Source organism: Symphalangus syndactylus, chromosome 3 (genome assembly GCF_028878055.3).
Source record: "Symphalangus syndactylus isolate Jambi chromosome 3, NHGRI_mSymSyn1-v2.1_pri, whole genome shotgun sequence".
In the NCBI taxonomy this organism is placed as follows: domain Eukaryota; kingdom Metazoa; phylum Chordata; class Mammalia; order Primates; family Hylobatidae; genus Symphalangus; species Symphalangus syndactylus.
The window spans coordinates 68,105,826-68,132,777 of NC_072425.2; the positions used below are offsets into that span (position 1 = coordinate 68,105,826).

The 26,952-nt window shown below is 43.0% G+C and overlaps 1 protein-coding gene and 1 pseudogene across 2 annotated transcripts in view; one reads left to right on the forward strand and one right to left on the reverse strand.

The window, feature by feature from the left end:
• PCSK5 (proprotein convertase subtilisin/kexin type 5) overlaps window positions 1–26,952 on the reverse strand; it is a 471,035-nt gene that overhangs the window by 54,586 nt on the left and 389,497 nt on the right. Inside the window, exons 25-29 of one of the 2 annotated variants that reach the window (XM_055272212.1) lie at window positions 14,324–14,366; window positions 11,191–11,327; window positions 9,712–9,912; window positions 4,374–4,454; window positions 383–466 (exon numbers count right to left, since the gene is read on the reverse strand). In XM_055272212.1, coding sequence (XP_055128187.1) covers window positions 383–466; window positions 4,374–4,454; window positions 9,712–9,912; window positions 11,191–11,327; window positions 14,324–14,366 — 546 coding nt within the window. The remainder of the gene's footprint in view (window positions 1–382; window positions 467–4,373; window positions 4,455–9,711; window positions 9,913–11,190; window positions 11,328–14,323; window positions 14,367–26,952) is intronic. The other variant, XM_055272213.1, reaches the window with a different exon arrangement.
• On the forward strand, window positions 18,569–20,154 carry LOC129479304 (pre-mRNA-splicing factor RBM22-like; annotated as a pseudogene).

The window sequence follows — 26,952 nt, forward strand, 5'->3', positions numbered from 1 at the left end:
AAGTAGCTGGAACTACAGGGACCTGCCACTATGCCCAGCTAATTTTTAAAATTTTTATAGAGATGGGGTCTCACTATGTTGCCCAGGCTGATCTCAAACTCCTGGGCTCAAGCACTCCTCCCGCTTCAGCCTCTCAAAATGTTGGGATTACAGGTGTGAACCGCTGTACCCGACCACTTCTTTGTATTGTCCTTTGAAAGCCAGTTTTTATTATTGGTCAATGTTTGGGTCCCTGTGTGTCTCCCGAGTAGCCACTGTAATAGGAACATGTGATGGGAGTAGATCAAGGCCTTACAGACCTCTTTACACAAAGATGCCACTACACATGAGTTTCAATGACGTGGCTTGACTGCTGCCATCTCCTGTCATGCAACACACTAACCTTTGGGACATGAAGTGCACAGAGTTGCAGATCCATTGCAGGTTTTACAAGAAGAATGACAAGGCTGGGATTTTCTCAAAATATCTGTATAAGAAAGAAACAACAGTTCAGGCTTCTCCTTTGAATAGGCACATAGGATTCCAGTACTGAAAAAGATCTCGTGGGTTACCTAGTCTCTTTTCCTGCCCCAAAGGAATCCTTTTGATCGTACATGAGCTGATTGTTGGCACTGGTTCATTGCCATTGTGTAGACTTCATTTATTTATTTTTTCTCTTACTCCTTCATTTGCAATTGATTATCAAGAAAGATACCACAGGAATGTGTGGTACCACAAGGAATGTAGTATTCTACAAGATAGCCTCAGATACTGTGGGGATATCTGAACAAATGATTACTTCTTTTGTATGTTAAAAATGGGAGTGAGTTTGTGTGTATGCACTTGTGAATGAGTTTATGAGTCAAAGGTAATCACTTCTATTGCCAAGACTGTTGGATGACCTTTTCTTTTCTTTCTTTCTTTTTTTTTTTGAGACAGAGTCTCACTCTGTAGCCCAGGCTGGAGTGTAGTGGTGAGATCTTGGCTCACTGCCGCCTTCGCCTCTTGGGCTCAAGTGATTCTCCTGCCTCAGCCTCTCAAGTAGCTGAGATTACAGGTGCGCACTACCATGCCCGGCTAATTTTTGTATTTTTTGTAGAGACAGGGTTTCGCCATGTTGACCAGGCTGGTCTTGAACTCCTGACCTCAGGTGATCCGCCCACCCCAGCCTCCCAAAGTGCTGGGATTACAGGCGTGAGCCACTGCGCCTGGCTGGATGACCATTTCTCTTCACTCCAAGATGATAATTGAGAATTCATTGTACCTCTCGTGGAGGAACTTCTTTTCTTTTCTTTTTATTTTTTCTCTTTTTGTTCTTTGAAAATCAGATTTTATTATTGGTCAATGTTTGGGTCACTGTGTTCTTCAGAGTAGCTACTGTGCTATGCAACCTAAATTTACCTCATCTTAAGTTTGTCCCAAATCATTGTTAAACATCAAAATTATCCCCTACTCATGAGATTTCTGGTTGGTTGGGCTATAAGTAGGTCATCCCAGGTTAATATACATTAACCAGGGAAACATTGGAAGTGTCCCTTTCTCCCTTTCCCTCCAACAGCATTTGATGGGCAGGCTTTCCCAGGAAATCACCTCAGCAATTCCATGGGACAATTTCAAAGACAGAACAGCTTCAAGACATCACTCAATCAATACATATTGAGACCTTGACTAGAGCTCAGGGATTGCTCAGAAATCAGCATGGCTCACACAGGGAAAAATTAGAAAACGAAGTTCTAGTTCAGAATGTGGGATTTCAATGACCCTGACCCTCAATCAATGTTGACATCTTACCATTTTCCTTCATTACCTCCTCCCTTCCTTTCTCCCTCCCTTCCTCTCTTTCCTTTCATCTTCTTTCTTCTCATCCTAAGAGTCAGCCGGGTATAGATGGCTCTCTAGTCACACCTGCCTTCAGATCCCAGCTATGCCGCCGAAGGGTAGGGTAACCATGGATACAGTAATTAAACTCTCAGAGTCCTACTTTCCTTGTCTCTAAAATGAGAGAAAATAATTCTGCCCTTATAGGATTGTTGTGAAGACTAAATGAGATTAGTGTCAAGTGCTTAACATAGTGGCGCAGTAAATGGTTAGTTCCTTCAGCTTCCTGTTGATTCTCTCCTGCCACCATTCCACTCCATTTCCGAGGCTTGTTTTACTCTCCTCTTCCTTCCCTCTGGTTTCATACCTGGGTGGCCTGCTCAGCTTCTATGATGACAGTCATGGATACAAAGCTGATGAGCCTTGCCATAGATGAAACTAGATGCAAATACAGATGATAGAAAGATGCATACATAGATAGGATGGATAGACACAGATATGCAGATAGATGCAAATACAGGTGGAGATGGAGATATAAATGATTAGGCTGCCAGGCTGGGTAGTTGGTTTTCTCCTAGCTTGGAGAGAAAAATTTACCCTGGCTTTCTTTTATTTTTTGAGACAGAGTCTCGCTCCATCGCCCAGGCTGGAGCGCAGTGGTGCAATCTTGGCTCACTGCAACCTTTGCCTCCCAGGTTCAAGCAATTCTCTGGTCTCAGCCTCCCAAGTAGCTGGGATTACAGGCACCTGCCACCAAGCCTGGCTAATTTTTGTATTTTTAGTAAAGATGGGGTTTCACCATGTTGCCCGGGCTGGTCTTGAACTCCTGACCTCAGGTGATCCACCCGCCTTGGTCTCCCAAAGTGCTGGGATTACAGGTGTGAGTCACTGCAGCCAGCCCCATGGTTTTCCAATACACTAATTAAAGCTGATGATTGACTGATGTATTCTCTCTGGGGCATCTGCTAAGGGCTGAATTTAGCCTTGTGCAGAGCCGCCTTAGCCACAGGATTGTCACAATGGTGTTCCGCATGCCTCTCAAAGTAACCGGTTCTGTCCCTGAAGGCTTTTTAAACCTGCAGTATCACTCAGCCCCAAAGAGAAGGCAGCCGCAAGGCGAGCAACAATCCTGTTGCTAATAGTCAGATGCTCACTGAATGGCTGAGAGCAGTTGTTCAAAGAATAATAAGGCAACAATATTAATCAGACAGTGAACACCTTGCAAATCTTCAATGTTCTATGTCCAGGCTTCAGGCTGATTTTCCTTTGATATTATCATGTATATACTAAGATATATTTATAAAGACATGAGTTTTCATCAATTTTCTCATGTTTGTATAAGTTTTAATGTCTATACCTACACATATGCACATATTTATAATTACATGTATCTCACATTCTGGCAATTTGGTATTTTACTGCATACACCTGGTATAAAATTCTGTAATGTCAGCCAAGCACGGTGGCTTATGTCTATAATCCCAGCAATCTGGGAGGCCAAGGTGGGAGGATCGCTTGAAGCCAATAGTTTGAGACCAGCCTGGACAACGTAGTGAAACCTTGTCTCTTAAAAAATAAGAACAAATAAAAATAAAATAAAATTCTGTAATGTCTCCATATGTCCACCAGAGGGAGATCTGTACAAGCAGTTAACTAAGCAATTAGGCCTGGGCAGGGGATAAAGTCCTCCCCAGCAAGAGTTCTTTATCATAAAAGATTAGGGACTTAATCTCAACAAGTAAATTTTAACCGTAATCATAGTTTCTCTTTTTCCCACTTCAGAAATTCTAGACCAGACAGGACCGCAAAAAAAAAAAAAAAAAAGAAAAAAGAAAGAACCACTTTGACCCAGGAAGTGCAGTGTCCATTCTTCAGAAATGACTGTAGCTAAACTATATAAAGCAAGAGGTTCATTTATTCTATTTATTTTTTATTTAATACATAATTCACACTTGGTGCAAAATGGAGAAAAGGCATGTACTGTGATGTCTCCCTCCCAATCCCTTCTCCACCCTTTTTCATACAAGCTGTATCTATTCACACGGTTTATCACCTTGCCTGTAAAGTAAACAAGCAATATATTTGGAGATCATTCTTTATCAGTACAGAAAGAACCTCTTCCTTTTGGTGGCTCCATAGTATTCTATTGTATGAATACATCGACTTTATTTCTCTCATCTCCCACTGGTAACCACTTAGTTTTTTCCAGTCTTTGTGATTTCAAACAGTGCTGCGGTGACTGGGAAGGCAGAGGTGCTTCCTTAGCCTATTAAAGTTCTGCAAGGACAGAGGCTTTTCTTGATAGCCTCTGCCAGGCATGACCATTTAGCACGTCACGAATGTCCTTATCTGTTACAGAAATCTCCACTGCAGAACTTCTCAGTCTTCCCTCTGAGTGCCCACTGATATGTTGTGTTTATGGTCCCCTCCTCTCTCCATCTTTTTCTAATGACCTCTGCATCTCTGCACCCCATTTGTATCTGGCCTCCCAGTTTCTTGGGGTGATTTCTCCGTGGAGACCATCTCCAGAGACAGTCTCTGCTGCTGTGATTGTCGCCTCCCTATTTCCCTGTTACCTCTTTTGATTTGAACTTTCCACCTTCGTCGCTCCTGCAGCAGGCTCTTCACCACAGATAGGTTTGCAGTGGGCACAGCTTCTTTTTTATTAAAAAAAATAAAGTATTTAGTTTTTTTTAATGCAAAAAGGATAAAGAAGATAAACTTCACCTATAATCCCACCACCCAGAAACGTCTGCTGTGTATACTGTGGTACGTGGATGTCTCATCTTCATATTGAGTGTGTGAATATAATTACATCTATGTATAGATGTGTGATCACTTATAGCTTCTGTATACATAAAACTGACCCTGAACACTGCATTTAACATTATAAATCTCGTAGGCATTTTCTCGTCATTAACATTCCTTGTAAACATCATTTTTTTTTTTTTTTTTTCCACGAGGAGTCTTGCTCTGTTTTCCAGGCTAGAGTGTGGTGGCGCCATCTCAGCTTGTTGCAACCTCTGGCTCCCAGGTTCAAGCGATTCTCCTGCCTCAGCCTCCCAGGTAGTTGGGACTACAGGCAAGCACCACCATGCCTGGCTAATTTTTTGTATTTTTAGTAGAGATGAGGGGTTTCACCATGTTGGCCAGCTTGGTCTCGAACTCCTGGCCTGAAGTGATCTGCCTGTCTTGGCCTCCCAAAGTGCTGGGATTACAGGCGTGAGCCACCGTGCCCAGCCGTAAACACCATTTTTAATGGTTTGCATATTTATTCGTATGGAAGGTAATTCACTCGGCTTTTTTCTTTTGTTATATTTTTGAGATTGCTCCCTTCTCTTTTTAAAATCGTAAATAAAGCTGCTCTCAACATCTTTGTGAGTATACATTCTTGGCTAAGTCAGGATTCTGCCTATTAGGTATCCTGACTTACCATTATCTGCTGCCTTCTTTCTGGGGCCATTTCCCTCAGACCCCTATTTATCTCTACACCCTCTCAAATGGCTTTTTTTTATTTTTTATTTTTTGACAGAGTCGCGCTCTGTTGCACAGGATGGAGTGCAGTGGTATGATCTCGGCTCACTGCAACCTCCACCTCCCAGGCTCAAGTGATTCTAATGCCTCAGCCTCCTGGGTAGCTGAGACTACAGATGCATGCCACCACACCTGGCTAATTTTTGTATTTTTAGAAGAGACAGAGTTTCACCACGTTGGTCAGGTTGGTCTTGAATGCTGGCCTCAAGTGATCTGCCCACCTTGGCTTCCCAAAGTCCTGGGATTACAGGTGTGAGCCACTGTGCATGGCCCCAAATATGGCTTTCTTTTGTGAACCAGGGAATGCTGCTTTCAAAGCAAATTAGTGTTTCAAGTGTTAAAACTGGACCTAGTCAAAGAGTTAGGGAGTAGACTAGGCTTTATTGTGTCATATGTGTCCTGAGAGCTTTATATGCATTTTCTCATTTAATTCTTAAAATGACTTTGTGTGAGGCAGTTTCATGTTTTCACTTTACAGACAAGGACACTGAGGCTCAGAGAGGATGAGTAACTCGCTCAAGGTCACACAGCTAGCGAATCACAGAGCCGGGATTTGAATTCATGTGTGCCGCACTCTAAAGCCTGCATCTGCTAGAGGGTGTAGACATAGGCTTTAGAATTTTTCAGTAATAAATTTGAATTCTGAAGTAATTTGATAGAAGCCAAGGTAATGGTGTGCTGGTAAGACAGGTCTCTAGAAAAATGAAAAACCAAAAACCTGATTTGTAGTGTTTCCAGTTTCTGTGGTGTAAATACTCCCACCATAGCTAATTTCAAGCTGTCGATGGTTTCACAACCCACTTCCAGAACTCCTGAGTATATAACGATCCGGGCAAGCTGATACAGATGCTTCCTTCATCCTGCTGGCCAAACAGTTAATTACTTACCCAGTGCCATGTGTTTTTTTGCATTCTGTGTTCTGGTAGGTTAAATAACTAAAAATGGTGTTCTCATTTCTAAGTGAGACAGCTGTACACATCTATAAAGTCTCTCTAAAAATGAGATTTCCATGGCATCTTTGAAGTTTTCTAAAGTTCAGTGACTATTAGGCAACATATCTTCCCACTATTGAAGTCGATTTTTTTTTCCCACGCGTGAGTGGCTTTCAGTGTTTGTGACTAACTCTTGGATTCCAGTCTTTCCCCAAGGATAAGAATTAAGATCAAGAGACAGGCTAGTGATAAATTGTTAGGATGTGGTCACAGACACAAAGCTAATTCACCATGTCTGTGTTCTGTAGATTAGACTATCACCAGAATATGTAATTAGAGCCTGCTATAACATGGTTTTAATCAATGATGGAAATTTGAGGTAAAAGAAATGTGCAGAAATTACTCCTAGGACTCTCCAGCACTACCGGGGGAAACCACTTAAGAAAATCCAAATGGTTTAACAGTAGCAGAGGAAAGTGCTTCTATTCCCAAAAGTGGCTTCAGGAAACCAGCTGAAGCCATCGTCTTCCTTCAAAGCCTGTGGTCTGCCGTACCTGAACCTTTCCACCAAGGTTGTGTGATGCTTAAGTCACTGCTGAAGCCATTCGCAGCCTGTTGAATATTATATTGTTTTTGTTTGTTTGTTGTTTGTTGTTGTTGTTTTAGACAGAGTCTCTCTGTTGCCCAGGCTGGAATGCCGTGGCACAATCTCAGCTCACTGCAACCTCTGCCTCCCGGGTTCAAGTGATTCTCACACCTCAGCCTCCCAAGTAGCTGGGATTACAGGCACCGACCACCACACCTGGCTAACTTTTTTTTTGTATTTTTGGTAGCAATGGGGTTTCGCCATGTTGGCCAGGTTGGTCTCGAACTCCTGACCTCAAGAGATCTACCCGCCTCAGCCTCCCAAAGTGCTGGGATTATAGGCATGAACCACCATGTCCAGCCTTGAATATTGGTTTTATTCCTGCCATTTAGGGACACTAAATAATTGTCACAATATACTAGTGACCAGGAGAGAGGGTCTGGGGATGATCTATACATTTGTGCAGTGACTTTTTGGTGGCTGAAAAAACAGAGAGTCAAGCACAATCTTTGATTACTTAGTCTTGGCTGGAGGATTTGTCAGGCAGTGTCTGATAGGTGGAGGAACCTGCATCCTTGGACTAGGTAGGAGGTATTACCACTTTGTTGGCAGTAGGCAAAGAATGGTGGCTCTCTCACTGTAGTCATTCTCATTCTGATTAGCCACCTCATTAAAAGAGGAGTTCAGGGAACTCTAGCTGGACTTGTATTTCAAGGCTGTTTTCCCAGCCTGTGCTGATAGATGCTCATGGGGTTGGTTGTAGTCTTCAGAGGCAAACAGGATCTTGTTTCCACTGGGGAGCAGCATGGGTGAAGGAATGGATTGAAATGTGTGTCATCTCACCTTTCCTACCTGAATCTGAATCTGTGTTTGAAAAACAAAATAAAACAAAATCCAAAACGAAAGAGAAAAACGTTCTGGTACCACCTAGGCAGCTATATCCTCTCAAAAACACTCTGTAATTTGCCTGGGTTTCCTCTGAATTGACCCAGGATGACTGCAATCTGCTTTGCATCATCTTAAAGGTGTGGCTAATTAGTGCTTGTTCTCTGGAACCCTCTAGTCTCCTATTACACTCTCGATCCTGTTTTTTTAAGAAAAAGAAGTCAGGAGAAGGTTGTAGGCATTGTCTCAAATACTCCCAGGACTTTATGGAATGCATTTCCCATTTACTATCCGTTTCAGTGCTTACACTATGCTGGGGGAAGCTGAGCTATAGCTTTACCTTGCTTAGTGAATAAATGGCTATTTCTCTGTGTTAACGGTCTGCATGTCTTACTTCATAGGTCATAGGAATGGGAAAATACAGCTCTGTCGTTGACTTGATTGCTTTTGTCCAGCCATGAGAAACACTCTCATCTCTGTCCCCAATCCCCTATTAGCGAGAAATCCCCAAATGCACTAATTCCTCCCTCTCTTCAAAAACATTATATTGTGATAGTAGAAAATGTGGAGGGGTGGGTGTGGTGCTTCGACAAAAGGGAACCACTGAAGCCTGGTTTCTGCTTGCAAAATGCGTAGTCCAGTTGAAGGGACGTGGAATCATTTGGGGAATCAAGACTGCTCTAACTCTTGGCTCCCTGGACCGTGTCATCATCTGGACGCCAGATAAAATACAGATGTTCAGCTAGAAACACAGCACCAGACCATTTTCCTTTTGGCTTGCGCTGCCTCTTAAATACCTGAATGCCAGACAAACTCATTTTCAGCATTTTGCTTCAGCTGTAACTCACAGAAGATATCCCAATCTGGACTGAATAATCTTCTCGGCTCTGCCTCTGAAATAGGGCCCGTGTTCTCCGTGGCTTTTGGCTGCTGGGTTTTCCACGGTCTCTGAGCTGCTCTTCCTTGAAGTCACATGTGTAAAACTGCCGTAGTAGACAGCAGCCATGGACGTGCCTTCTCTCCAGCCCAGCAAAAACCAGAGCTGTCACTCCCTCGAGCCCTTAGCACACTCCTCCTGTACAGCCCTCTCTTCGGCTGCTGTTGCCTTTGCACCGAAGTGACCCTTTGAACAAATTCTTGCCTCCAAATCAAATGAAGAGCAGCTCCTGTTTTTGTGACTGTCTCTGCATAGAACACGAGTCAGATTTTTCCAACAGGAAGAGGGTTTTTTTTTTGTAACCACCTCAGACACGGAGGGGTCGCTGAAAGTTTGTAATTACCTTGCAAGGAAGCCTATAACAGTCTCAACTGTGAGGAGGCGTGTTCTAAAGACTCAGGGAGGAATGAGCACCTGCAGGGCTTTGCTGTTGGATTCCAAGCTCCCACACCTGTCCCCTCTCCTCCCTCCTCAGAAGCTTCACTCTCTCCCTGTCTGCAACTGGGAAGAGCAACTTTTAAAGGCAAGCTTGAATGATGGTGAGCTCTAATAACGCAGCCACAGAGACCATCTGTTTTTAGCATAAAATCTAATACATTTGAGCAGTCCTTGCTTGTCTAATTGGAAAAGGCTACCCTACAGGTAAAATTTTCCTTTACTGTAAAAAGGACATGTAATAAGGACATAGGACATGCCTGTGATAGAAGTGACTCCGAAATTTCTGAGAAAATGATACCGGGGCCATTTCCCTCCGTGACTCTCTTCACTTGCTTCGGGGCCTGCTTCACCCAGGTAGAAACTCAAGCGGGTAGATGAATCATAAATTGCCCTTTGGGCTCTCCCTGCTGGCTGAATGCCAACCTCAGCTTCCTACCCACTCCTACTACAAGCATCAGAGAGACTCAGGAACGATCCCAACTTGATTCTCACTCCAAACTCTTGTTTTTCTGCACAGCCTTTCTCTCCTGGATAACTAAAAAAACCAGAATTATAGAAGGAGGGAAGCAGATCCCTGTGATCTCTTTTTGGGAGGCACATACCATTCCAGAATTTGCCCTCCTCCTGGGTCTGGGTGGCATGCACGCACACCCCACGCAGCAGCTGCAGTCCTTCCCGGCAGCTGCTGCACTGATCATGGGCGGGGCCTGTGCAGGTTTCGCACGCTTGGTGGCAGGGCTCACATTCTCCCATTTTTTGGTCACCATAGAATCCAGGGCCACATTTCCTCACACAACTGCCACCTATGTGAGAACACAGAGAAAAAGCATGAAGGCTTTGGTGATCTTTGCAAGGCCAAGTTCTAAAGAGGCTGGAGGAAATTTTAGGGACATTTTTCTTTGCATTTGTTTTTATTATTATTTTTGAGATGGAGTCTCTCTCTGTTGCCCAGGCTAGAGTGCAGTGGCACGATCTCGGCTCACTACATCCTCCACCTCCCGGGTTCAAGCAATTCTCCTGCCTCAGCCTCTTGAGTAGCCGGGACTACAGGTATGTGTCACCACGCACGGCTTATATATTTTTAGTAGAGATGGGGTTTCACCATGTTGGCCAGGCCAGTGTGTCCAGCCTTTGCATTTGTTTTCAAAGAAACGAAGATGGCTTTAGCTTATTTCAACCAAGAAATGTGTTTTAATAAATCCAGGTCAGGCCAGGTGACTCATGCTTGTAATCCAAGCACTTTGGGAGGCTGAGGTGGGCGGATCACCTGCGGTCAGGTGTTTGAGACCAGCCTGGCCAACAGAGGTTGCAGTGAGCTGAGATTGAGCCACTGCACTCCAACCTGGGTGACAAGAGTGAGACTCCATCTAAAAAAAATAAAAATCCAACAGTTTACCTAAGTCTTCTTTCAACTGGGAATTTACACTGGCCATTAAAGGGTTAAGAGCATCGGATACAGAATCCTTGAGGCCTTGAAAAACTACAAATAAAATAAATCTCTGTGTAGAGAAACACTGAAGATCATTGTGGGCTGTCTTTCTCATTCTTTCTCCCCCAAACACTCAAGTGCATTGGGCTATTATCTTCTTCAGCTGGAAGAGTCACACTGTATTTCTTTCTTAACTATCAATTTCCATCAGTCAGTGAGCTGACCAAAACCTAAGGCAAGGGATCTTGTTAGATTCTTATAGTGCACGGAGATGTATAAAATGGATTAAGTCTCAAGACAAGGGTCAGAGTTCTCAATATGCCAGGTGACTTCAAGGCCAAAACATTCATCTTCAGGTCCCCACTCTCTATCTCCATCCAATTCAGCCTTGTTTCTCCATCAGCTTGGAGATATTTGAGATTAATTAGTGGAACCATGCCTCAGTAATAAAAGCAAAAGGAGGTGGTTTGGCTAATGTTTATTTCTAAACCAAATTAAAATTTTTCCTTGGGCCAGAGGTGCCAAGGAGATTCAGATTCAGAGATTCAGATTGGTGACTCTGAAACCAATCACATGTGCGCTCCTGTGGCCCCGACTGTGTGGAGCTCCAGTGCCTGGTTCTTACCTTGGACGGTGCCATTTTCTAACTTACCCAAGAGAAAGAAGCCCTCTTCACACCAGTAACACCCATTCTGGTCACAGCTGCCACAGTTACTATCACATGCCTTGCATTCCACTTCCTCACTGTAGGTCTTCTCAGGACAGGTTTTATAACAATGGTGATCAAACCTAGAGGAAGAAGACATCATTTCTTTCATGATATATGTTGATGTATTTCTCTTCACCACCGTAATCTAATCTCCTTATATATGTCTATGCAGAGTTTTTTGTTTTGTTTTGTTTTGTTTGAGATGGAGTTTTGCTCTTGTCACCCAGGCTGGAGCGCAGTGGTTGATCTCCGCTCACTGCAACTTCTGTCTCCTGGGTTCAAGTGATTCTCTTGCCTCAGCCTCTTGAGTAGCTGGGATTACAGGTGCACACCACCATGCCTGGTTAATTTTTGTATTCTTTTCTAGAGAGAGGGTTTCGCCATGTTGCCCAGGCTGGTCTCAAACTCCTGGCCTCAGGTGATTCGCCCACTTCTGCCTTCCAAAGTGTTGGAATTACAGGCGTGAGCCATCACGCCCAGCCTGTGCAGCATTTTCAACAGGAGTGGCTAACTGAATTTCAGGCTTGGTCTGTTATGCCCCCCTCAACCCAAGTCAATAACCACCTCCTTCTGGACCTCCAAGGACTCTTTATCAGGGCAGCTGGGAGAAGGCTGGGGAGAAGGAAGGGGTACTGATACTTATTTATAGAGTACTGATTATGTGTCAAGTATTAGCTCATCTAAATCTCCACAAATCTCATATGGTAGATATCATGTATCTTTAATTTCTAGATAAGGGAACTGGAGCTCAAGGTTAAGTGCTCAAAATCACACAGCTAGCTAACGGTGGGACTGGGATTTTAACCAAAGTCTTTGTGAAAAGGTTGCTTGTGTGATTTATCACATAGCAACTGGCACCGAGGCCTGAAACAGCTTGGTGTCGAGTCTAAGCAGCTTACTAAAATGTCTATAACCAGATTATTAACAATAGTAGCGAAGTAGCTTAGCTTTTATTTATAAATATTTTTTATGTACATTATCTGTTATTCTCATTATACAGTAAAATGTTGTAATTCAGACTCCACTGAATTGCAGGCTCACCTGAAGGGGGAGTGGAGTGAAATTGACCCCTGCCTTTGATGAATTTCAAAGCATCAGCATGATATCAGGGGAAACCTTTGCATATCTTCCTTAACAACTATTTTTTTTTTGAGACTAAGTCTCCCTGTCACTGAGGCTGCAGTGCAATGGCGTGATCTTGGCTCACTGCCACCCCCTCCTCCTGGGTTCAAGCGATTCTCTTGCCTCAGCTTCCTGAGTAGCTGGGATTACAGATGCGCGCCACCACACTCGGCTAATTTTTGTATTTTTAGTAGAGATGGGGTTTCCCCATGTTGGCTAGGCTGGTCCCAAACTCCTGACCTCAGGTGATCCACCCACCTTGGCCTCCCAAAGTGTTGGGATTACAGGTGTGAGCCAACACGCCCAGCAACAACATCTATTGTATGGCATTTCACTAGCTGTATTCAAAATTGCTAAATGTTTTCAAAGATTATATATGTTTATTTCTTGAAACAAATATCTCATGTTGTACCCTTAGTGATATTGGAGCATGTTCTTCCAGGGTATCTGTTTTTCAGAGGGTTTTATGAAACATACTCATTAGCGAGTAGTGGTGAGCTGAAGAGGCGGCCAGGTTTGGCTCCAACGTTTAACAGAGGATGTTTGACAAAGTTTAACAGAGCCTGGCCAACATGGCGAAACCCTGTCTCTGCTAAAAATACAAAAACTAGCCAGGCATGGTGGTGTACACCTATAATCCCAGCTACTAGGGAGGCTGAAGCACAAGAATCGCTTGAACTTGGGAGGCAGAGGTTGCACTGAGCTGACATCGTGCCACTGCACTCCAGCCTGGGCCACAGAGTGAGACTCTGTCTTAAAAACAATCAAACAAACAAAAAAACACAAAAAAACAGCGTGGGTCAGGAGTGCAGTGATGTGAGACATAGTCAATGTAGAGAATGGCAGGCTATTCTGGAAAAGTTAGATTAAAACCATAAGGCTAAGAACTGATAAGGTTAACTGAGCATTTTTAGTATGTTTCAGCTTGTTGGGCTTCCCTTTCTCTCCCATCCTCCTCGCTCCTTTTACTTCTTACCTATTACCACATTTCAGGTGTATTTGTTTTTGGACAGGTGGGTCGCCTCCTCTTGTCACCACATTGCTTTGTCCAATTCCATGGATGGAGGGAAAAGGCAATGTGGTGACAAGAGGAGGTGACCCGCCAAAGCCCAAATGTCCCAAATGTAGACCTGTCACTAGCTGTGGTGCAACCGGAATAAAACCTTGCCCCTCTCTGAGCTTCAGCTTTCTCTTCAGGAGATTAACATCCTCCTTGTGTCTCTGACAATCTTAATAAAATGATCGAGAGATGAAATAGTCGTGAGAGTTTGTATATCACAAAACTCCTGAGTTCTTAGGAGGACAGGGAGGGATTATGCAGCCCGTGCATTACCCACAGACTTCCTTTCCTTTGCAGCTCCTTTCTCTTTAGTTTTCCTTCTAGGACAGTCAACAGTGTGTGCTTGAAGGGAGGCTAGACTAGGAAGAGGAGGCGATACTGAAACATGCCATTTTTGATTTCATGGATTGTTTTTAGAGTACGTTGGGGGTGATAGTTACCTCTGTTTCATTTAACCTAGTGGTCTGTGTCTCTTGTTACCTAGGGGATGATTAAGAGCTAATATAGCACCTGGCTTCACCCTGGAGCCTTCACTCTGGTTAAGGACAAGGTATTCATGCAGACGTTTGCAAACAGCTTACTTAGGACCAGGTATATTATTAAGGTCTGCCCATGAACAGCAAGATCTGAATCTTGGTAACCCATGGCGGGATTCCTAGACACCAGTGTTAGGCTAGATGACTTCCAGGATCAAGAAAGAGATGGCCTCCTTTCGAGGCAAGGAAACAGCTGGGCTCTTATTGCTAAATCCAAGAATTGCTCATAAATAGCCTGACAGGACAGAGTTGCTTCGGGCTGCAGGGACACTTTGCTTTTATCACTGGATTGAGGATTAAGTCAGTAATGCTTAAACTGCAGAAAAGTTAGTGCCATGAAAAGGAAGACCAGACTTACCTGTAATACCCCATAGCGCAAGATGTGCATGTTCCTGGATCATCTGGAAAAAAATTAAAATAATAAAAAATAATAATCATGAGGAATTTGTCATTTGGAAAAATAGGGTCTGAAAGTTGTAGCTTGAGATAAACAATCCTGTGGGATAGCTTCATGAAATGTGCTGTACAGAAATAATATTTGAACAGATTGTACTGTTTTTAATTGGTAACAAGATGTACACTAGGATTTATCTTTATCAAAGGTAGTAAAAATTCTCATAAACACTTGGCCCTGACTTCCAAGGAGGAATAGGCTCAAGCTACTGGGTCTTTGAATTAAAGATCAATGACCATGCACATTAAGAACCCTCTGGCCTCTACTGAGATAGAGGGATCAAGCAAGTCCACACACAAATATTTGGAAGGGGCTACAAGCTTCTGACCCTGAACAGAGGGTTTTCAATCAGTTACCCCAGAATCTTGTCAATGGAAGTGAGCATCATTTGGGGCACTCCTTTGAAATCTGCACAATTATTTTTCCCAAGTATCCACTTCATGTTACGCCCTTCGCAACTTTCTTAAAAAAACTGTCCTGTTCTCATTAAGAGTAATGATTCAATGCATCCCTGCTGGCTCACAGAAGGGTTCTTTCCTGCAGCTTTCAGGGAACTTAAAGAGAGAGAAAGGATTTTGAGAGTCATCATCTCAGTCTATTTCTCTCCCTCCTAACACTTCCCAGAAGATGCAACTCTCAGATCTGGCTATTAAGAGAATTCGGTGACTTCCTCTGGCCTGCAGTTCTTGCACGTAACAGAGCTACCTCTGGCAGGTTTTTTCTGTGATCTAACCTACCCTCCAGTCTTGCTCTTTTTATTTTAATAGGAGATGAAAGGCAACTGCTCCTCCTTAAAACGTTCCTCTTGGTACGTGAAAATTTTATGTCACCTTTAATTAACAAAATAAAACTATATCATTTGAACTTTGTGCATAGCTTTCCTTTCTAATCTATTCTGCCCTCTTCTGGTTTTTTCAGACTGTCCTTAAGAGGTAGACACAACCTCACCCAAATCTTTAGTCACGCATTCATCTTGGGTCCTAGGGAGGCTACCAAATGATATTCCTGTGTACTACACATAATACAACTAATGCATGGCACCAAATGTTAAGTGGGAAAATTTCTAGCAAAGGCTCTGCTAATTAAAGCAGGGATCTGCAGAACCTTCTGGAAATAGCTTGATGATGGTTCAGTGGAAAGAGTGCTGGCCTGGAAATTGAGCTTCCTGTTTGAAGTTTCAACTCAGGCTTAATTATCTTGTGAACTTGCACAAATGTCACTCTACTTTCTGGGTCCTGGTTTCTGCCAGTGTAAAATGAGCTGGTTGGACAAGATGGTTGTTAAGACTTCTGGAAAGTCACAGATTCTGAAGTTGAGCCTAGCAGGAGTTGGCAACTATGGGCCACTCCAGGACCTTGACTTTGCCATCTATTTACATGTATTGTGTAAGAATGCTTTCATGCTATATAACCAGTAACCAGAGTTGAGTAATTGCAAGAGACCAAAGATATTTACTCCCTGCCACTTCACAGAATTTGCCGTCGCCTGACTATAGCACTATTAGCTCATGACTTGGTCATGCTCATCTTTGCTAGGGGACACAGGTGTCTGTAATTGTCTCAACAGCTGGTTTCAGAGTTCCTCTTAGGAAAAGAACTGTCTATATTTAGGAAACTACCTTGTTAAGCTCCTTGGGGTAGAAGTTTAATTGGAAGAGTTGAACAAGAGCCAAGACAGCCAAAGAGATAGAAGGGCCCTTCTGCAGGAAGCTGTTATCTGCTCATGGGAGGGAAATGGTTTTTAATGTCTGGGACAACATGGTTTGTAACACGGTGACTAAGACAGGACAGTGAAATGAACCAAAAACCAGGCTAATTAGGTGGAACCAGGAACTGAAGCTAGAGGTGACCATGGGAAAGAAAAGCTCCCTGGCATTCTTAGAAATCTTGGGGAAGGCCAATTCATAGGCTGGGGATCTGAATCTATTTTAAGGGCATGCAGAGGCCCCAGTGAACACCAGTGGTTCCCCTGGACTAGTTCATTTTCCATTACGTGTCTATTTTTGCATCCATATTCTTTTCAGTTGCTCAATAACCGCCAACCACTCAGCTTGCATTTGGGCAGCTTACTTTACTCTGCCTCCCTGATGAACATATTGGACTCTAACAGTTTTGCTAATTTGGCAAGGGCTGGGGAAATTCTAATCCTGTTCTTTAATGTTCTAGTCATCCCTCCCATCTAGGAACTTAATGAGCTTGCTCTCTGCTCCTTTAAGCAGGTCACTGATGAAAATGTTAAACAGAACCAAGCCTCAGAAATGTGCATACCAATGCCATCTTGAGTTCAGGGACTTTTCCAGCCCAGTTGCACAGTGAATTTGGTACCTTTACAACAGTTTGCATAAATGAATAATGCATAGAACAGTAACTGTGCCTTATAACAGCTTATGAATGCTCATTAGTTTTTCTTATTATTAGCAGTTGTTCTAAAGAATGAGAATTATTTAAAAAATTTTTTCCACCTGAGAAGATCCACAAGTCAGACATAAGCTAAATGGATTTAGCTTGACCACTGAGAGGCTGCTGTTATGAGATTAAGGAAGAAGGTAACAATCCCAAATCTAGAAGTTGACTCTAAGTCAGCTTGGCATTTAGATGGTGAGGAGGGGTGGCTTAAGGAGAAAGATGAATTTTCCTGGCTTCTAGTGTGTGTGTGTGTGTGTGTGTGTGTGCATGTGTGTGTGTGTGTGTGTGTGTGTGTGTGTGTGTGCATGTGTGTGTGTGTGTGTGTGTGTGTGTGCATGTGTGTGTGTGTGTGTGGTGAGGGGAATGGGAAGGGAGTCTAAACAAGCTACAATTGTTAGCTGTCTTGGAAGGTGTTATCCAAAGAAGGATGTTTAAATAGCTCGGGTGATTTGATCTTGTCAAACTTTTGAGCTGAGAGAGCATATTTTGGGGAGAGATGGGGAAAGTTCAGTCAGAATTCAGAGAGAGCCTCACATATTTGGAAAAAAGCCCTCAGAAACAGTGGCTGGCTTCCAGCTGCTCGGATCCTTCCTAAGGAGAACATGCGAGCAGATGCCTCATCAGGATGGGGATGCCGTCTTTCTGTCTTGAGAAAACTCATTTTTATTGTCTCATTTGTATGGGGTGGGGTGGGCAGGACTACAAAGTCCACTCTATCTTGAGAGCTCTTCATGATCCCCTGTGTCACCTTCCCACTGTGTCTTTGGGGATCATCCGTACTGTCACTCATCATGAACTCACTGTCCCATGGAGACACTGCCTCCTGCTTCAACATCACCTTCAGCAGCCAATTTACATTCTACGCCATTTTATTTTGTTCTCAGTAATAACAATCAACTTCAGCATTGAATTTGGCTGGATGAGGGCCACAGTGGGAGCTGTGCACATCATACGTATAAGATGTATTGGAAAGGAGATATTTTAAACTTGAACATCTAGGGAAGAAGAATTTATTTTTATGGTTTGCATAAACTTGGTGTCCCATAATTCAGGAAACATACAAGTGGAGGGTGAGCATAACCATGGCAACCCCACGCAGACTGTGAAAGGGTCCTGGCCTCTTGCTGCTCTGTGAGAAATAAAATGTCGGCACAAGTCAGCAAGCTGGCATTTCATGAAGACAAAATGTCACAATTACAGGGTGAGACTGGCTGCCCTGGCCATGCTCGCTGTCTGAAGAGACCAGGTCTCCCTATGGTATCCACACTGGTATCAAACTCCTGATCCCAAGTGATCCTTCTGCCTTGGCTTCCCAAAGTGCTGAGATTACAGGGAAGTTACTTGGCCACTGGATAAAGATACTTGTGAAGAAACTGGACTTCCAGCTTCCAGGTTATTTATCTCAGTATTCTAGCAGAAAAGCATGAATTTAAGATGGGATCTCACTGTGTTGCCCTGGTGGTTTTGAACTCCTGACCTCAAGCAATCCTCCTGCCTCAGGCTACCAAAGCCCTGGTATTACAGGCCAGTCCTTGGAGAGACCAGGAAATCCAGAGTTTTCTCCAAGAATGGGGATTCCTAAGAAGTGAGTTTCACCTTGAATCAAGAAAGGAGAATCATATACTGTCAAAGGCAATTGCCCGGAGCATCAAGAACAGGAGAACAAAGAAGAGCTGGGCTTGACAGGATCATGGTGGTTCTCTCTCCCACCCAAAACCTACCACTACCTCAAGACCCCCTCAAGATGGTGACCTGTCTTGGTTTCAACACTTTAAACAGGAAAACACTGGGAAGATGCATACTTCTCCATTCTGTATCACACATGTCTTAGAGGAAACCCATATATCTGAATGACCAAAGAAAAGTATGAGAAAAATGCGAAATCTGTGCCAGGCCATTCACAATGTTTTGCTGGTGCCCTGGGGCCCACATGCATTTCAAGAAAAATAAAGTATGTCGAACCTGCAGAAGACTGAAGTATGTCTGTCAGACCTGCCTCTTAGACCTGGAGCATGGCCTGCCCACCTAGGTTTGTGATGCTGAGTTGTCTTTAAAAGAGGACATGCTGGCCAGGCGTGGTGGCTCATGCCTGTAATCCCAGCACTTTGGGAGGCTGAGGCGGGCGGATCACAAGGTCAGGAGATCGAGACCAGCCTGGCTAACATGATGAAACCCCGTCTCTACTAAAAATACAAAAAATTAGCCGGGCGTGGTGGTGGGTGCCTGTAGTCCCAGCTACTCAGGAGGCTGAGGCAGAAGAATGGCGTGAACCTGGGAGGTGGAGCTTGCAGTGAGCTGAGATTGTGTCACTGCACTCTAGCCTGGGTGACAGAGCGAGACTCCATCTCAAAAAAAAAAAAAAAAAAAAGATGACATGCCAAAGTCATGAAGATGTCAGAGAAGAGAAGAGTACTACATGCAGAATGTGGAGAGAGGGATTTCTAACTCTAATGGAAGACAGCCAGTTGGCCTGCTGGGGAAAGCCACATCCACCAGTGACGTGCTAGACAAACTGGCCTGGACCATACCCTATTACTTAAAGAATAAGCCCCACATTTGCTCCTTCTGGGTGAAGGGAGAGGGTAAGAGAGAAGAGGAGTTTTGATAGAGAAGCCTACAGGTCCACATGATTCCCTTGCTGATCAGATATTAAAGACTGATATTATACAGTCAATGACCCTGTAGCAGATAAGCTTCTATAGTAGGCTTCAGCCACTCCTCATCTGGAACTCCCAGAGGACAAGACTATCCCCACACTAGATGCTGGTGATCCGGGTGATACCATTACTGAGACAGATCTTAAGAAATAATCTCTACCTATTTAGAGAGATCTGGACAATCCCTGTTGTGCAGAGACAACGGTGTGCTTTCATCCAGGCTTCCACAGGGCAGGCTGCACAAGTGGCTGCAGAGAAGTCCTTTAATAAGTTGATCGTCAATGGCTGCAGACTAAGTGTAAAGTGGGGAAGATCCCAGGCAGCCAGAGGAAAGGAAAATGACAGAACCCCAGACCTGGGGATCCAGCTAGAGCTGATTCCAGTACTGCCGGGAGCTCTTCCTCCTTCTGCAGCAGCAGATGCATCTGCCAATGACTTCAACCTACCGCCAAGTGCTCCTACAGCTGTGGTGAACATTGCCTGGCCATGTTCAACTGCTATTTCCCTGTCCCTACCCCTGCTATTCCTCTGCCCCTACCTCCAGGATTTGAGACACACATGTTCCACTCAATGGGACCACCTTCCCCTTTCAAGAGGACTCCAGGATCCATCCACTGTCTTTCTCAGGACCCTCAGAGATGGAGCTCATGCCAGAAAACACAGCAGGCCCTAGCACATTATCACACCCCTGGCTGTATGAAAGAAAGGACACTTAAACATCCCAATCAATGAATCTTGGAAAAAGTATTTTTTTTTCTTCCTTTATGGTTTCCATGGTATCTGAATGTGTTCAGATGTGGGCAGGTGAGAAACAATGGCCACGCTTTTCTACACATATTCAAAGGATTGATGGACCTCAAATAAGCTGCCATTAAAACATCTGGCTACTAATATCACATGACAAGTAAAATCTAATGCCTGTCTTCTTCATTTCTGTGGATGACAAGAAGCTGGGCGAATTGCAATACACAACAGAATTATCAACCCAATCATATGTTCACTTTGTCTCTATTTATGGGAGGAAAAATTGACCTGCAGGAAAAAACCTTTTGAACATGTTTATGTCCACTGGGTATATTGTATTTTATAATCTCCAAAAGGTTACTAGTACTAATTTTTGTAGTGGCGTAAGTGTGATTTAACTGTTTTAAATTCACATTATCAGAAAGACAAATAGAACCCAGTACTCATCACAGCCCATATCTTTTCTTTCCTCTTTTTTTCTCATTTATTACCAAAGAAATTTAATAGTTCACTATATAAAAAAGATGAAAATGAAATGTCTTTGTATTCCATTCAAAAAAAGAGGAACATACTAGCTAAAAATGCTTCTAACTTGTTTTTTTTTTCTAATTTTATTATTCTTCTCACATGTTTATTTTTCTTTTGGGGGAGACAGAAGAAACTCAATGTCTTCAGGATAGCCTTTTATCATAGAATGTCTATATCTGCCACAATTGGCCATGAAGTAGACACTATGTTTAGGCAGAATCGACCCTCTGCAAAACTGGTGGTGAGGGGGTAATTTTAGGGTGCTCTTATCTTATATTTGGCTATCTCATTCAAGCTTCTAGGACTTTCATTCATACCCCATGCAAGCCAGACTCCCCCCTACCACTCGCTATTGAAACCTATCTGTCCTGTGTCCTGTTACTGCAAGAAGCTACCAGGTTACTGGCTAGGATGATAGACGAATGGGCATGGCAAATATGTGCTCTTGGGAGACTCCTAGGCTCTCACCTCTCTCACTCTCTTCTCAAGTGTTCTAGACTCCTTAGGTTCCTTCCACTTTGACTCTCTTAGGCTACATCTGCAAATCTTCCATAAAACATTACCCATTTGATTGTAGTTTAGCATACCCTGGATACTTGCTTCTCTCAGACAATCTCAACCTTTTGGCCCAGTCACCTTCTCTGGTCTAATCATCTATATCTTATGCTGTACCAAACTAGGGGCTCCATTCACCTTCCTAGGATTCAGCTTGGCCAATATCTCCCACTCTTACGCCAAGTATTAGACCAAAGTCATGCTCCAGCCATACTTCATAGAACTTCCAGCTCCAGCCACTCTCCAATCTCAATCAACAACAGAAATCTAAAGTTCTAAGCTCCATACTGTTTTCATTAATCACTCATTGGCTTAAAAAATTAGTACGTTAGAAAATATAACATTTGTACACATTATGCTCACCCTCCACTTGCATGCTAATATATGTGTGTGTATAAATTATTATTCATTATTATTATGTACTAGTGCATGAATGTATTAGTGCATTTTCATACTGCTATGAAGAAATACCCGAGACTGGGTAATTTAAAAGAAAAAGAGGTTTGGCCAGGCGCGGTGGCTCAAGCCTGTAATCCCAGCACTTTGGGAGGCTGAGGCCGGTGGATCACCTGAGGTCGGGAGTTTGAGACCAGCCTGACCAACATGGAGAAACTCTGTCTCTATTAAAAATACAAAATTAGCCTGGCATGCATGCCTGTAATCCCAGCTACTTGGGAGGTTGAGGCAGGAGAATCGCTTGAACCCAGGAGGCGGAGGTTGCAGTGAGCTGAGATCGTGCCATTGCACTCCAGCCTGGGCAAGAAGAGCAAAACTCTGCCTCAAAAAAAAAAAAAAAAAAAAGACAAAAAATAGGTTTAATGGACTCACAGTTCCATGTGGCTGAGGAGGCCTCACAATCATGGTGAAAGGTGAAGGAGGAGCAAAGACACGTCTTACATGGTGTCAGGCAAGAGAGTGTGTGTGGGGTATCTGTCCTTTATAAAACCATCAGATCTCATGAAACTTATTCACTATCATGAGAACAGCATGGGAAAAACCTGCCCCCATGATTCAATTACCTCCCACCGGGTCCCTCCCTTGACGTGTGGGGATTATGGGAGCTACAATTCAAGATGAGATTTGGGTGAGGACGCAGCCAAACCATATCAATGAATATTTTACATACATTAAAAAGATGTGCTAGAGTAGAAAATTTAAGATTTAACAGGTTAACATAAAAATCATGAACATAAGTTCTTTTTTTTTTTGCAGCCTAAATAAATTATTTTTCCTACCTCTTTCTGGAGACCAGTGACCCAGGCCACATCTAACCAAATGCTACATCTGAGCTAATAAATTCATATTTAACCTTGTCAAAACATGTTGAGTTTTGTTCCTTAAGACTGTAACCAGAAGAAATGGCTCTCTGACAGGGTCACGCAATTGCATGTGCATAAGGAATCCCCTGCACTTGGCTTCCAGCCCTTCTTTATAGACGGACTATTTGATTCTAATTAACTTGTTTACCTAGCATTTTTGGGTCAGGAGATAAATGGAAATATAGATGTGAATGAAAATGTTTGAGTGATATGATTAGACTCCACTTTTTCCACCTCTTCACCACCTTCTGTAGCTTTAGTACATAAATTGATTCCCCAGAGCAAACTTTCTAGATCAAAATAATCAATGGTTATGTCTTGATAAAAAACAGCAACCTGAAAGTTCATCTGTTGGGAATATATTTAAAATAGTATAGTACAGGCATGCCTCAGAGATATTATGTGTTCAGTTCCAGACCACCTCAATGAAGTAAGTGTTACAATAAAGCAGGTCACACAAACTCTTTTGTTTTCCAGTGCATATAAAAGTAATACACTATACTGTAGTCTATTAAGTAAGCAATAGCATTATGTCTAAAAAATGTACACACCTTAATTAGGAAATACTTTATTGCTAAAAATGCTAATGATCATCCGAGCGTTCAGATCTTTTTGCCTCGATATTGATGGCTGCTTGACTGATCAGGGTGGTGGTTTCTGAAGGTTGGGGTGGCTGTGGTAATTTTTTGAAACAATGAAGTTTGCCACATTGATTGACCCTCCTTTACATGAAAGATTTCTCTGTAGCATGTGATGCTGTTTGATAGCATTTTACCCACAGTAGAACTTCTTTGAAAATTCGAGTCAATCCTCTCAAATTCTGCTGCTACTTTATCAACTAAATTTATGTGATATTCTAAATCGTCTGTTTTCATTTCAACAATGTTCACAGCATCTTCACCAGAAGAAGTTTCCATCTTGAAAAACCACTTTCTTTGCTCAACTATAAGAACCAATTTCTCGTCTGTTCAAATTTTATCATGAGATTGTAGCAATTCAGTCACATCTTCAGGTTCCACTTCTAATTCTAGTTTTCTTACCATTTCCATCACCTCTGCAGTCACTTCCTCCACTGAAGTCTTGAACCTTCCCAGTCATTCATGAGGGTTAGAATCAACTTCTTCCAAACTGTTAACCTCACTATCTTGACCTCCTCCCATGAATCACAAATGATATCAAGAATGGTGAATCCCATGGACACGAAGATGAGAACAGACACTGGGGACTACTATGGGAGACGGACAATGGCTGAAAAACTACCTATTGGGTACTATGCTCACTACCTGGGTGATGGGATCGTTCATACCCCAAACCTCGGCATCACACAGTATACCCATGTAATAAATCTGCACATGTACCCACTGAATCAAAATAAAAGTTGAAATTATAAAAACATAAGATGGGTGCAGTGGCTCATACCTGTAATCCCAACACTTTGGGAGGCTGAGATGGGAGGATCACTTGAGCCCAGGAGTTTGAGATCAGCCTGGGCAACATAGGGAGACTCTATTTCTACAAAAAATAGATATTAGCTGGGCATATTGGCATGTGCTTGTAGTCGCAGCTACTCAGGAGGCTAAGGTGGGAGGATTGCGTTAGCCTCGGAGGTAGAGGCTGCAGTGAGTCAAGATCACAAAAACCCTGTCTCGAAAGAAAGAAAGAAAGAAAGAAAGAAAGAAAGAAAGAAAGAAAGAAAAACAGGAAATGAAATAAAAAATTGGCTAGGCACAGTGGCACACACCTGTAGTCCTAGCTAGTCAGGAGGATGAGGTGGGAGGATCGCTTGAGCCCAGGAGTTTGAGGCTGCAGTGAGCTATGATCACACCACTGTACTCCAGCCTGGGCAACAGAGGAAAAAAAAAAAAAAAGTAAAGAAAACAACGGTGCACTCCAGCCTGGGCAACAGAGTGGGGGAAAAAAAGAAAGAAAAAAATGGTGCATCCTTTCCAGGAAGTTTCAATTTACATTGCCCAGATACATCAGAGGAATCTCTATGGCAGCTATTGCCATACACAATGTCTTTCTCAGTAAGACTTAGGCCGGGCGCAATGGCACAAGCCTGTAATACCAGCACTTTGGGAGGCTGAGGTGATTGGATTAGTTGAGTTCAGGAGTTCAAGACCAGCCTGGGCAACATGGCAAAACCCCATCTCTATAAACAATATGAAAATTAGCCTAGTGTGGTGGCATACACCTGTAGTTCTAGAAACCCAGGAGGCTGAGGTGGAGGAATTGCTTGAGCCCAGGAGGCAGAGGTTGCAGTGAGCCAAGAGTGTGCCACTGTACTCCAGCTTGGGTGACAGAGTGAGACCCTGTTTCAAAATAATAATAAGACTTGAAATTTGAAATTACTCTTCAATCCATGGGCTGCAGAATGAATGTCCTGTTAGCAGGTATGAAAACAACATTAGTCTCCTTGCACATCTCCATTGGAACTCTTAGGTGACCAGGTACATTGTCAATGAGGAGTAATAGTTTGAAAAGTCTTTTTGTCTGAGCAGTAGGTCTCCACCGTGGGCTTAAAATATTCAGTAACCATTCTGTAAACAGATGTGCTGACCCTGGCCTTGTTTAATTTATGGACCACAGGCAGAATAGATTTGGCATAATTCTTAAGGGCCTAGGATTTTCAGAATGATAAGTGAACATTGGCTTTAACTTAAAGTCACCAGCTGCAATAGTCCCTAACAAGAGAGTCAGCCTGTCCTTTGAGACTTTGAAGCCAGGCGTTGACTTCTCCTCTCTAGCTATGAAAGTCCTAGATGGCATGTTTTCCCAGTGGAAGGCTGTTCCACCTAAACTGGAAATCCGTTGTTTGGTATAGTAACCTCCATCAATGATCTTAGCTGAACCATTTGCTGCAGCCTCTGCACCATTACTTGCTGCTTCACCTTGCACTTTTATGTTATGGAGACAGCTTCTTTGCTTAAGCCTCATGAACTAATCTCTGCTAGCTTCCAACATTTCTTCTGTAGCTTCCTTACCTCTCTCAGCTTACATAAAATTGAAGAGAGTTAGGTCCTTGCTCTGGATTAGGCTTTTGCTTAAGGAAATGTTGTGGTTTGATTTTCTATCCAGACCACAAAACTTTCTCCATATCAGCACTAAGGCTGTTTCTCTTTTTTATCAGTTGTGTATTCGCTGGAGTAGCACTTTAAATTTCCTTCAAGAACTTTTGCTTTGCATTCACAACTTGGCTGTTTGGTGCAAGGGACCTAGATTTCAGCCTATCTTTTTGTTTGGTTATTGTTTTTTTGAGACAGAATCTGGCTGTGTCACTCAGGCTGGAGTGCAGTGGTGTGATCATGGCTTACTGCAGCCTGGTACTCCTAGGATCAAGCAATCCTCCCACCTCAGCCCACCATGTAGCTGGGACTACAGGCCACCACATCTGGCTAACTGTTGTATTTTTAGTAGAGGCAGGTTTTCACCATGTTGCCCAGGCTGGTCTCTAATTTCTGGGCTCAAGCGATCCTCCTGCCTCGGCCTCCCAAAGTGCTGGGATTATAGGCATGAGCCACTGTGTCCAGCTCTATCTTTGTTTTTGACTTGCCTTCCTCACTAAGCTTGATCGATTTTAAGCTTTTGATTTAAAGTGCAACTCTTCCTTTCATTTGAGCATGTAGATGCCACTGTAAAAGTATTAACTGGCCTAATTTCAATATTGTTATATCTCAGGGAAGGTCTGATGAGAGGAAGAGATATGGGGAAATGCTGTCAGTGGAAAAGGCAGAACACACACATTTGTCAACTAAGTTCCGTCTCACATGGTGGGATTCATGGTGCCCCAAAACAATTATAATTGATCACTGATCACTGTGATCACCATAACAGATAAAATAATGATGAAAAAGTTCAAAATATTGTGAGAATTACAAAAATGTGACACAGAGACACAAAGGGAAGATGTGCTATTGGAGGAGTGGTATAGACAGGCTTGTGGCAGGGTTGCCACAAACCTGTACTTTGTAAAAAATGCAATATGTGCAATGTACAATAAAGCGAAATGCAGTAAAATGAGATATGCCTGTTCATTTATAAAAGATGGGCTAATAGACAGACATTGAAATTTTGTTTCTCAAGAGTATTTAATGACACAGAAACATTTCATGATAGGCAATGTAAAAAAGGATGATAATCCATATCTATGTATATGGTAGGTAGATACCTATCTGTGTGGATGGATGGATGGATGGATAGATAGATAGACAGACAGACAGAGATGGCTTTATTGAAAATCAGAAGGCAAAAAGCTCAAATATTAACAATAATCTTTGTCTGCTTTACATATACATATACATGTTTCCATGCTGTTAAAATAAACG